At 37.8% G+C, this 12,280-nt stretch overlaps 2 protein-coding genes across 4 annotated transcripts in view; both read left to right on the forward strand.

The window, feature by feature from the left end:
- fen1 (flap structure-specific endonuclease 1) overlaps positions 1–4,583 on the forward strand; it is a 37,869-nt gene extending 33,286 nt beyond the window's left edge. For all 3 annotated transcript variants that reach the window (XM_034171172.1, XM_034171163.1, XM_034171180.1), the window contains exon 12: positions 4,372–4,583. In XM_034171172.1, the coding sequence (XP_034027063.1) occupies positions 4,372–4,449 (78 nt within the window). In that variant the 3' untranslated portion in view covers positions 4,450–4,583. The remainder of the gene's footprint in view (positions 1–4,371) is intronic.
- Positions 4,584–8,768: 4,185 nt separating this feature from the next.
- si:dkeyp-28d2.4 (sialic acid-binding Ig-like lectin 12) overlaps positions 8,769–12,280 on the forward strand; it is a 73,339-nt gene continuing 69,827 nt past the window's right edge. The window contains 2 exon segments of the mRNA XM_034171200.1: positions 8,769–9,054; positions 9,681–9,756. Coding sequence (XP_034027091.1) covers positions 9,025–9,054; positions 9,681–9,756 — 106 coding nt within the window. The 5' untranslated portion in view covers positions 8,769–9,024.

A 12,280-nucleotide genomic window follows, 5' to 3' on the forward strand; every position in this document is an offset into this window, starting at 1 on the left:
TTTACAAACTACAGGCCTGTCATGCTATTGTCACAATTTTCAGAGATATTTGAAAAACTTTACAATAACAGATTGGATAAATTTATTGAATGACACAACTTGCTTAATGATAGTCAATATGGTTTTAGAGCAAAAAGGTCCACAGCACTGGTTTTGTTCGATGCAGTAGAAGAGATTAATATACATGTGGACCAAAGGAAAATAGGACTGCTGTTCTTTGTATCTGGACATTGTTTGTGGGGTTCCTCAGGGTTCTGTGTTGGCACCAAAATTATTTATTTTGTATATCAATGATTTATGCAAAGTTTTGGATGTGTTTAAATTGGTTCTCTTTGCAGATGACACAAAGCTATTTTGTTCAGGAGATAAATTTGCAACAATTATTAATTGATTTGGGATCTCAAATGATGAAGTTGAAGAGTTGGTTTGATATGAACAAATTGTCATTAAATTGGTCTAAAACTAAAATAATGTTATTTTGAAATCATAAAAAACATTAACAAATACAGTTAAACATACAGGGGTAAACATAGTATGTGTCAAAGAGAACAAGTTGTTAGGTGTGATCATCGATGATAGACTTAACTGGAAAGCTTATATTCAACATATTCAAAAGAAAGTATCAAAAAGTATTGCAGTATTAAATAGGGCAAAGCACATTCTTGATGGTAAATCACTACATACTCTGTATTACGCATTGATTGCATCTTACTTGACTCACTGCGCTGTAGTCTGGGGCAATAACTAAAACTACAGTGCAACTATTATTCATCCTTCAAAAAAGGGCATTAAGAATAATTCACATTGCAGGGTATCGGGATCATACTAACCCATTGTTTATTAAATCGAAGATTTTAAAACACATTTTATTTAAGACTGTTCAATTGATGTATAAAGTGAAAAATAAACAAGTACCATTTAGAATTCAAGAATATTTTATGCAAAGAGAAGGAATATATAATTTAATGGGTTTGTATCATTTTTACATTGCTGGCGCTAGGAAGACCAGGAAATGTTTCTGTCTCTCTATTTGTGACCAAAAAAATGGAATAAGCTACCTGAGAAACTAAAACAATGTCCAAATATCAACCAGTTTAAATATTTATACAAAGAAATGGTGTTCTCCGGATATGTACTCGTATCTGATGATAAACGTTGAGTTTGTGTTGTATGATGAATCTGCTTCATTTGAATTCTTCCTGTTGAATATGTACCGGGGTAACTAGTACGAAATAGGAGCTGTTGTGAAATATTTACTTAGTTATGAGCCGCTACTGTTCAGACTTTGTTGGAAATGAATGTGCATGAACTGGCACATAGCTTGGGTTGATTTGACTGTATGGGGGTGTAGGCGTTGATTAGCATTGCTTCTGCCTACACCTTTTGGGCACAGTGTACATTGTTTTCTTGTTCTTTCTTTTCTGTAACTTCTCCTAGCAATGTTGAAAAATACCAGGCTTATAGTGAGCCAGACAACATACGCACACTTATTTCTAGACTTGGGTTTAATTAATCCAATACAGATCAATCAAAAAATACCTTTATCTGGGATATCTGCTCAAGGAGGTTTGTTTCTGCTGACAATCCTCAATATGCTGCATAGCTTCCTGATGTCTGATACTACAACATGAGCTGAGAGTTACACAGAAGGTGTGTGCATTAATCGCGTATCAAAAAATTTGTTGTGTTTAATAAGAATTTGTGTTAATATAGTGTTAACTTTGATAGCCCTATTTGTTTTTCTTTTCTTTTTTATGCGCCGTGGGGAATATAGCATCCGGGCTGTCTGTCCGGCCGCAATTTGTTCGCCTATTGCTCGCAGGAACTTAATATTTGGTGGGTACATGCCTTGGAGGAGTACTTTGCATGGGTTTGAAGGCCAGTGACCGTGACCTACTTTGGAAGGTCACTAGTGGTCACAACTATCAAATCCTTCGCCGTAACGTAGCTCGGCACCTATTGCTTGCAGAAACTTAATATTTTGTGGGTACATGCTTTGGAGGAGTACTTTGCATGGGTTCGAAGGCTAGTGGCCTTGACCTACTTATCAAGGTCACCAATGGTCACAACTGTCAAATCCTTTGCTGTAACATAGCTCGGCACCTATTGCTCGCAGAAACTTAATATTTGGTGGGTACATGCTTTGGAGGAGTACTTTGCATGGGTTCGAAGGCCAGTGACCTTGACCTACTTATCAAGGTCACCAATGGCCACAACTGTCAAATCCTTCGCTGCAAAGTAGCCCGGCACCTATTGCTCGCAGAAACTTTATATTTGGTGGGTACATGCCTTGGAGGAGTACTTCGCATGGGTTCGAAGGCCAGTGACCGTGAACTACTTTTCAAGGTCACCAATGGTCACAACTGTCAAATCCTTTGCCATAACGTAGCTCGGCACCTTTTTTTCGCAGAAACGTCATATTTGGTGGGTACATGCCTTGGAGGAGTACTTGGCATGGGTTCGAAGGCCGGTGACCTTGACCTCCGTTTCAAGGTCACCAGTGGTTGCATTTGTTTTGAAGGCTGGCGACCGTGACCAACTTCTTATGGTCACTGTTTGTCACATCCTCTAAATAAATATTATGCCACTGTCCAATTTTTTCATTGTATATCCCAGTTTACATCAAACACATAAGGCTTCAACCAAATACCCACCCCATACAAGTACATATTAATTGCATGGGGTGCATGCAAGTAATGCACATGCATTCCATGCAAATGGCATGTGCACTTTGCATGGAAAATAATACTGCGCGCGGGGCATTTTGTGATGAATGTCTCTAGTTTAATAATTACATGATTTTTTTAATATGTCTCATCAATTCCAGTAACTCCAGAAATCTTTCTTTTTTAAAACTTGTATTTGATTAAACTTTTTAATCACAATTATACAAAACATCAGCATAAAAATATCTGGGTAGCACATTATTATGAATTATTTTGTTTAAATAATGTCCTTTTTTTTTTCTTTTCTTCATTTGTGATTCCCGTAGTCTCAGTCTGATTTAGTTTTTCCATTAACTATATGTCCTCTATCATCGTTATCCATTGGTCCTTTAATAGCACATCCATCTTTCCCCACTTCCTTGTTATACATTTTTTAGCTGCTATTAACATCATCTTTACCAAATATTCATCACTTTTATAAATAATGCCATCTCGAAAATGATTCAAATAAAGGAGTTCAATAGAATTGCATATCCCAAAACTTGGTACAGGACATTAATAATAGTTATCCAAAAAGTCTAAGCATTTTGGACATTCCCAGAAGATACGGGAATGGTCAACATCCATTATCCCACATTCTGTCCAGCATTTCAGATGCATCCCTAACTGTTTACTCTTTAACTTGGGTGTAATAAAGAGTCTTATCAGATTTTTCCTGGCAAACTCCCTCCATATCCGAGAGCTTGTAGTTGTATAATGAAATTTCCACATGCCAGTTACTGCAGAAATCTTGTAGTACACTCGGTGTAATAGTGCTGGAAATGTTATAAATGTTAAAAATACTTTCATCATTATCGTTGTTGTTGATGTAAGTAATGTTTTTAAAATAGTCGACCTTTACTCTGAAAGGGGGCTTTGACTCACCTCTGTGGCTCCACGTCTGTGTACTTACTGTGTAAAAAGGAGTCAAGAACTCTTTGTCATTCCAGCCATGTAAAACAAATAATGTACTCAGGTCTCGGCAGTCATAATGATCATAAATGATGCATGAAATAAATACATAATAGATAGAACGCAAACATAAAGTAAATAGTGTCAGCATCATGACCACGAGTATTGACGCAGTCCTTAGCTGGTTTAAATTTAATAATACAATTACGGAAGGTCCTACCAACATTACCAAGGCCCCAATAAAACCATATAAGAATATATAAAATCCAGTAAAGCTTTAAAAGCAACACTGTAAAAACAAAAGTAAACGTATATTCAACATATAAACACCCACACACTATCATTACATCCATTCCTGCATTTAAGGAATGCAATATACATATATAGAGACGGTGACATTTTATTCTAAATATAAAGATAGTCGGCCAGTTTTCTTGAAACAAGTCAGGGGATGAATACCTGAACATTTCCAGGTCACTGAATATGTCAGGAAATTATTTTACGTCAATCATTAAGGTGGTAAATTCCTTCTTACTAGTTGAGAATTTTGTTTATTTTATTTAAAGATCATATGTGGGTGTTACGCCCTCCGTGCTTGCTGTTGTAGAACAAGACCTTTCTTCTATAGGACAAGTAAAAAAAAATTTGTGGATAAGCAGTTCAAAATGCTTCATGTCAGATCTTGCTAAAGTTTGTGTTCAGTCATTTCCATGTTTTGTTGGATGTTATGCTCATTTACTTTGTGTTTTCTTAGGAACCCGAGACAAAAGGATCAGCCAAGAAGAAACAGAAAACAGGAGCCACACCAGGCAAATTTAAGAAGGGCAAATAGACTGAACGTAAATATGTATGACGTTGTGTGAGATAAATCTGCTCGAACAGCATAAGCAGTAAATTCACATCTACGCTTGGATTGTTTTAATGGTGGCTGGATGGATTTTTTTGTGTCTTTTCTGTTAAGAATTAAAAATTGGAAATATTCAAAAATTGTTTCATTTATGCTGTTTTGGTTCATTTGATTGAAACCATTGTCAGCTGCACTAATCTCACATTCCTCTTAGAAGTAATTTATTTCATTTACATTTGTGGCATAAATACAGTCAGAGTTTAGAAAAATAGAGCTAATAATCAGGAAGAAAATGCTCTTTCATTACTGTTTTAAAAACAAGAACTTCTAGAAGCTTAAAGCAAACTGTGGCCCACTCTCCATGTACATCTGGAGTTGCTTCAGGAAGAGCATCCAGCTTGTGTCCAACCACTATGCGGCTCCATACTGGATCCACTGGTGACCTCTGCGCTGGCTGATAATGATCAAGGGCATGCACCACATGGCCATAGTATCGTAGCTGAGGGTCAGCCGATGTGGTAGTACCACCAATCAGTGCAGCTTTAATCGGCTGTTTCAGTTGCAGTCTCAGAGATTTGATGGTTCATGGTTGACTGGGGGATCAGCCACAACAACTGGCACTGCAGAAAAGCAGCTTCATGACAGGAGGATCATCCTTGTGCATCTGCTCAGTCATCCATCAGTGCCGTGCTGTCACTGGTGACAGGAAGCGTACTGTTGTGTAATATCTCACTGAGTTGCGACTGCTGGAGCGTAGTGGGGTACAAAATTATGTCAATATGCAAATTAGTGATCGTTTTCAGTTTGAATCACATGAAATGACACATTTGCTAAATAAAGTGCTCAGGTTTACTGTGGGCTGCTGTTATGTGAAAAGAGGCTATGGAAATAGCCCAGACCGTAGACATGGAAGGCAAAGTCCTGTAAATATTTCTTTACATCGCGCTGTTTGGATATACTGTTTTTAACGGAGAATTGGATCAACATTGGTGAGTCATGTGCTTTCTCAGAGTTACTACTTCCTGACTGCTTTTATAAGCACACCAAGAGCCACTGGTCGTGGTGGAGGTATAGCGACTGTTTTAAAGAAATGTATTTATCACAAACTGATATTGGAGAGGTCCTTCTCTTTTGAATTGAGCTGCGAAAGACAGTATCTCAGTACTGTGTGCCGTCATATACAGACCACCGAAATACAACAAAGTCTTTATTAGAAGAGTGCTCTCGCTTTGTTGCTTCTACAACCAGTAGAAGCAATCAGTTTGAACATTAAATATCTTGTCTTTGTGGTGTATTCATTTTAATATAGGTTGAAGAGGATTTACAAATCTTTGTATTCTGTTTTTATTTACATTTTACACAACGTCCCAACTTCATTGGAATTGGGGTTGTATTTTTATTGTTATTTTATTTATTTTTAATTTATTTCATGACTATTGCGGTCTCATCTATGTTGATTCTTGTGCAGCACTTTGGAAACGTCTTTGTTCTTAAATGTACTATATACAGTAGTGTTCAGAATAATAGTAGTGCTATGTGGCTAAAAAGATTAATCCAGGTTTTGAGTATATTTCTTATTGTTACATGGGAAACAAGGTACCAGTAGATTCTCACAAATCCAACAAGACCAAGCATTCATGATATGCACACTCTTAAGGCTATGAAATTGGGCTATTAGTAAAAAAAAAAAAAAAAAGTAGAAAAGGGGGTGTTCACAATAAGTTCAAACTGCTTTCTTAGCAATCCTGTGAATCACTAAACTAGTATTTACTTGTATAACCACAGTTTTTCATGATTTCTTCACATCTGCGAGGCATTAATATTGTTGGTTTGGAACCAAGATTTTGCTCATTTACTAGTGTGCTTGGGGTCATTGTCTTGTTGAAACACCCATTTCAAGGGCATGTCTTCTTCAGCATAAGGCAACATGACCTCTTCAAGTATTTTGACATATCCAAACTGATCCATGATACCTGGTATGCGATATATAGGCCAAACACCATAGTAGGAGAAACATGCTCATGATGCTTGCACCACCATGCTTCACTGTCTTCACTGTGAACTGTGGCTTAAATTCAGAGTTTGGGGGTCGTCTTACAAACTCTCTGTGGCCCTTGGACCCAAAAAGAACAATTTTACTCTCATCAGTCCACAAAATATTCCTCCATTTCTCTTTAGGCCAGTTGATGTGTTCTTTGGCAAATTGTAACCTCTTCTGCACATCTTTTATTTAACAGAGAGACTTTTCGGGGGATTCTTGCAAATAAATTAGCTTCACACAGGCGTCTTCTAACTGTCAAAGCATTTACAGGTAACTCCAGAATGTCTTTGATCATCCTGGAGCTGATCAATGGGTGAGCCTTTGCCATTCTGGTTATTCTTCTATCCATTTTGATGGTTATTTTCTGTTTTCTTCCACGCGTCTTTGTTTTTTTTGGGGGGGGGGGGTTGTCCATTTTAAAGCATTGGAGATCATTGTACATGAACAGCCTATAATTTTTTGCACCTGCATATACATTTTACCCTCTCCAATCAACTTTTTAGTCAAACTACTGTTCTTCTGAACAATGTCTTGAACGTCCCATTTTCCTCAGGCTTTCAAAGAGACAAGTATGTTCAACAGGTGCTGCCTTCATCCTTAAATAGGGGACACCTGATTCACACTTGTTTGTTCCACAAAATTGACGAACTCAGTGACTGAATGCCACACTACTATTATTGTGAACACCCCCTTTTCTACTTTTTTTTACTAATAGCTCGATTTCATAGCCTTAACAGTGTGCATATCATGAAAGCTTGGTCTTGTTGGATTTGTGAGAATCTACTGGTACCTTGTTTCCCATGTAACAATAAGAAATATACTCATGATATGGGCGTGTTGGGCCTATATATCGCATACCAGGTATCATGGATCAGTTTGGATATGTCAAAATACTTGAAGAGGTCATGTTGCCTTATGCTGAAGAGGACATGCCCTTGAAATGGGTGTTACAAGAAGACAATGACCCCAAGCACACTAGTAAACGAGCAAACTCTTGGTTCCAAACCAACAAAATTAATGCTTCGCAGATGTGAAGAAATGAAAAACTGTGGTAACTAAATACTAGTTTAGTGATTCACAGCATTGCTAAAAAAGCAGTTTGAACATAATAGTTTTGAGTTTGTAGCGGCAGCAGCCGATGCTACTATTATTGTGAACACCCCCTTTTCTACTTTTTTTTTTTTACTAATAGCCCAGTTTCATAGCCTTAAGAGTACATATCATGAATGCTTGGTCTTGTTGGATTTGTGAGAATCTACTGAATCTACTGGTACCTTGTTTCCCATGTAACAATAAGAAATATACTCAAAACCTGGATTAATCTTTTTAGTCACATAGCACTACTATTATTCTGAACACTATTGTATGTAACACAATAATTGGCTAACACAAATTTATTTCCACAATTGCACTTGGAACACTGCACATTCTATGACAAATCAAAACCTGAAGAAAAATTTATCAAATGTGTTAGTACTTGACCAAAAGGGAAGAAAAAGTAATACTGGGATGTTCAAATAAATGGCAGTCTGTATTTTTCTTTACAAACTCAAACATTTACTGTATAAACTGAAAAATGCTTGAGGATTTATCTTTTCTGTGAATCACTGAACTAATATTTAGTTGTATAACCACTGTTTCTGAGAACTGCTTCACATCTGTGTTGCATGGAGTTGAACAATTTCTGGCACCTGTGAACAGGTATTCCAGCCCAGGATGACTGGACTACATTCACCAATTCTTCTGCATTTCTTGGTTTTACCTCAGAAACAGCATTTTTGATGTCACCCCCCAGGTTTTCTATTGGATTAAGGTCCTTGGATTGAGCTAGTGCCTCCAGAATGTTAATCCTGTTGGTCTGGAGCCAAGATCCTGCTCGTTTGCTGGTGTGTTTGGAGTCATTGTCTTGTTGAAACACCCGTTTCAAGGACATTTCCTCTTTGGCATAAGGCCGCGTGATGTTTTGAGTTGGAATAGAAGGTGCAGTGTTCCCAGTGCATTTGCATGTATGGAAATAAAAACTGTTTAATGATTGAGCTTTACTCACCTTTTTTTTTTTTAAAAAATTAAAACACCATTACTTTGAACACAACTGTGCCACCCTTTAGAACAGGGGTAGGCAACCTGTTCCAGAAAGAGCCATGAGGGTGCAGGTTTTCTTTGCAGCCACTGACTCCACCAGGTGATTTCACTGATTAACTGATTCCATCTGCTCAAAGTGATATTAATCAGTAAAATCACCTGGTGGAGTCAGTGGCTGCAAAGAAAACCTGCACCCTCATGGCTCTTTCTGGAACAGGTTGCCTACCCCTGCTTTAGAAAAACAATGTTTCATTTGCTTTGTAAGCAGAATGGGGGCTACTAGAACACAGATGGTTCACATTGCATCTCTTCCTCTAAAAAATTCTTTTACAAAGCCGTTTTTAAGGAGGATATTCAAAAACGAAAGAAGAAATTTTCATAAAACCTGGTGAGAGCATTGGGCCTACTCTGGAACCGAAAATTGCAGTTCGGGACAGATGTTATGGGCCACTGGCGTCCGGGCAGAGGTATGCACTCTGAGTGCTTTTCAGGTTTATTCACTCATACTGAGCACCAATAACTGGAAGGTAACATTTAAATTGCTATGTTGGTTTAATTAATGTTGGCATGAGCTGAAGTGCAAAATTATTATTCATTAACAGGGAGGTTTAAAATGTTGTGTATGTCAGTGGGAACTGACTGGTCATGTGATGTTTCAGCAGCTTTTTAAACAGCTTCATGTCCAGTCCACCCACTGAAAAAGAAGTTTAATTTGTCGCAGCTGTGCATACACAAACTGCATCATTTTGACTTTACAATTTTAAGGGTTTTTTTCCCCCTTATTTATTTTTTTATTTATTTTTTAATTTTCCCAAACTTGCAGTCTGATTTGGTAAGTAACATTTTTTTTTTACTGACTATTTTATTCTCATCAGTCAGAGACTTAGGTATTGTGCTGCTTAATTTTGTTGGGGTGTATTGCTCAGGAACAAATATTTGACTTAAAGTAATTAGGTTTTATTGATATTGAAAGTTATTTAAACTCTGCAACTGAATTCCTGTATGAACTTGAAGTGCCATTTCAACAAATATGAATAACAAATTTTACAAACAGCAAATCAACTGAAACAATTTACTGTGTCTGCAAATCCAGGAGATGAGTTTTCCTGTAAACATCACTGCGAGTGTTGTAATAGAAAACATGTTACTCTGCGTCTTCTTTCTGTCAGGTGAGTTCAGTCATTTGTTTCAGCTCATTTCTTATGTAATTTTTGTAAATTTGTGCAGAAAAGTGTGCGGATTATTTAGCAACTCAACTCACATCCTGTCTGCAAAGTGAAACATTTCATTCTAAAAAGCTAAAGTGTATATTGTTTCCCCACACTTTTCCAAATAGCTCGTGTTTACCTTTAAGAGTACGTAATTCTTTCCAAAGGTATGTGATACTTGGTTTACCCATCCCCTTCCACGTTAAGGCAGTCACACTTTTAGCTTGTAAGAGATGTTTAGAAAGATTTGTTTGTGGTGATTTGTATTATGTCCTTTTGGGTATAAACCAAGCAAAAAAAAAAAAAAAAACTTTGGTTCTAGCTCACATCTGGTCGACAAGACCTCTTGCACTCTGACCTCTTCCCAAAACTCTTTTATTCTCTGACACATGCACAAGCAGAGTGTACCCTTATCTTCCCAGCATCTTGTATTACACAAATCGGGGATTTTACTGTTCAATTTGCTCAGTTTTTCTGGTGTGATGTATACTCTCATTTACCAGTTGTATAGTAGAAGTCTGAGCCGTGTATTTCCCATCCGGGTTTGGGCTGCTTTACATCCACTACTCTATTGTTCCATTGTTATTTCCTTCCTTAAATCAGCTTTCCATGCACTAAGTTTAGAAGCAAAGGATTCTGGGGAGGATGCTATCAATAAATTATAGAATTTGGAAGTTATACCTTTTTCTGAGAGGGGTTTTGGTTAAAATTTTCTCCAATGGAGTCAGTGGAGGAGCTCTTGCAGATTGCCTCTGGTTAGTCCCAATAAAGGTTCTGAGCTGTAAATATTTTTAAAAAGTGTTTACGGGGGGGATATTGTGTCTAAAAATGAGCTCCTCAAATGATAATAGGTTCCAATTATTAGTAAAAACATCTTTTATCTGACTTACCCCTTTATCTGCCCAAATCTTAAACACAGCATCTGCATTACCTGGCACAAAATGTTTATCACTCCAAACTGGGCTAAGGGAAGAGAGGGAGGATGTTTTTTTTTTTTTTTTTCTTCTCTCTCTCTTTCTTTTTCAGTTTTTTTTTTTTTTTACTACTTCATGCCATATTTCAATCATGTTGTTCACTATGGGATTAGATGTTATCTTTTTGAGGTTTCTGGGTTTATCTGAATAAAGATAAGCGGGAAGTGGAAGTTCTAGAGGAAATGCCTCAATAGCCCTCCATGTTGGAGCTTCGTCGATGGTGAAATAAAATGACAATGTTCTTAATTGAGCCGTCCAATAATACCACACCATGTTAGGGCACCGGAGCCCTCCCCCGTCATAGGGTAGGAATAGTAATGACAGACAGAGCCTGGGGCGTCAGTTGTTCCATTAAAAAATTAGTAAACAGTTTCTTTACTCTTGCAAAGAAGTCTGGAGGAGGCGACAAGGGGATATTCTGGAATAGATATAGTAGCCTGGGAAGGATATTCATTTTAAGTATGTTAATTCTACCAACTAGGGATATTGAAAGTCTTGACCATCTCTCAACTGTTTTAGTAATGGATTTTATAGTTGGACCGTAGTTAGAACTAACAACTTCCAATTTAGGAGCAATCTGGATGCCCAAGTAAGTAAAAGTATTCGATATTCTAAAATGGCGAGTGCATGTTGGTGGTCTAGACCTCTCCTCCGAATTAAGGAGCATTATGGAGGATTTTGACTTATGTATTTCATAGCCAGATATACAGCCAAATTTTTTGATTTGGTCCAGAAGTGTTGGAATTGATTGCTCCAAATTTTTAAGAAAAAGAATCACATCATCAGCATTAGGAGCTATACAATGCTCAAGTCCTCCCACCTTTATACCTGTTCCCTTACAGCAATAGCGAGCGGTTCAATAGCGATTATGAATAAAAGGGGAGACAGGGGGCAACCCAGTCTGCAGCCTCTTCTAATTCTTATTGGTTTAGAGATTATGTTGTTAGTAATTATTTCTGCATGGGGTCATTGTACAGAAGTTTCACCCAATTACAAAAGCCCTCTCTAAAACCAAAAGGAGTTCAAATAAATAAGACCATTCCACCCTGTTGAAGGCCTTCTCAGCATCTAATGCAGAGGCGATTGCTCTAAGACTGCAAGGGAAGCTCAGCTTCCCCTAAAATGTCAAAAAATAAGTGATCAAATAAATACTGTTGTGTGTACATGTCATTGACTAAATATGCGCTACAACGCGCTCAACTTTTGTTCAGAGTCAGCTTCTTATCACTGGTAACAACGCGACTTTCCTCTCACTCATTCCCGCAGCTTCACAGTGCTTTAAACTGTGGACGCTGAGCCACAGAGTTCAATAGCGAAGCAAAGAGTTAGTGTTGTGACGTTCGCGAACGAGCCGATTCTTTTGAATGGCTCTTTAATGTGAACGAAGGGAGCCGAGTCGCGGCTGCGCAGGAGCCGTTCTTTTTGTCGTTCTTTTTTTTTTTTTTTTCCCCATGCGTGTTTGTTTCACACAGCTCCCAGGAACATCCGGTTGCGGCTGTGGCTCCCCCCCC

The sequence above is a fragment of the Thalassophryne amazonica genome, chromosome 1, assembly GCF_902500255.1.
Source record: "Thalassophryne amazonica chromosome 1, fThaAma1.1, whole genome shotgun sequence".
In the NCBI taxonomy this organism is placed as follows: domain Eukaryota; kingdom Metazoa; phylum Chordata; class Actinopteri; order Batrachoidiformes; family Batrachoididae; genus Thalassophryne; species Thalassophryne amazonica.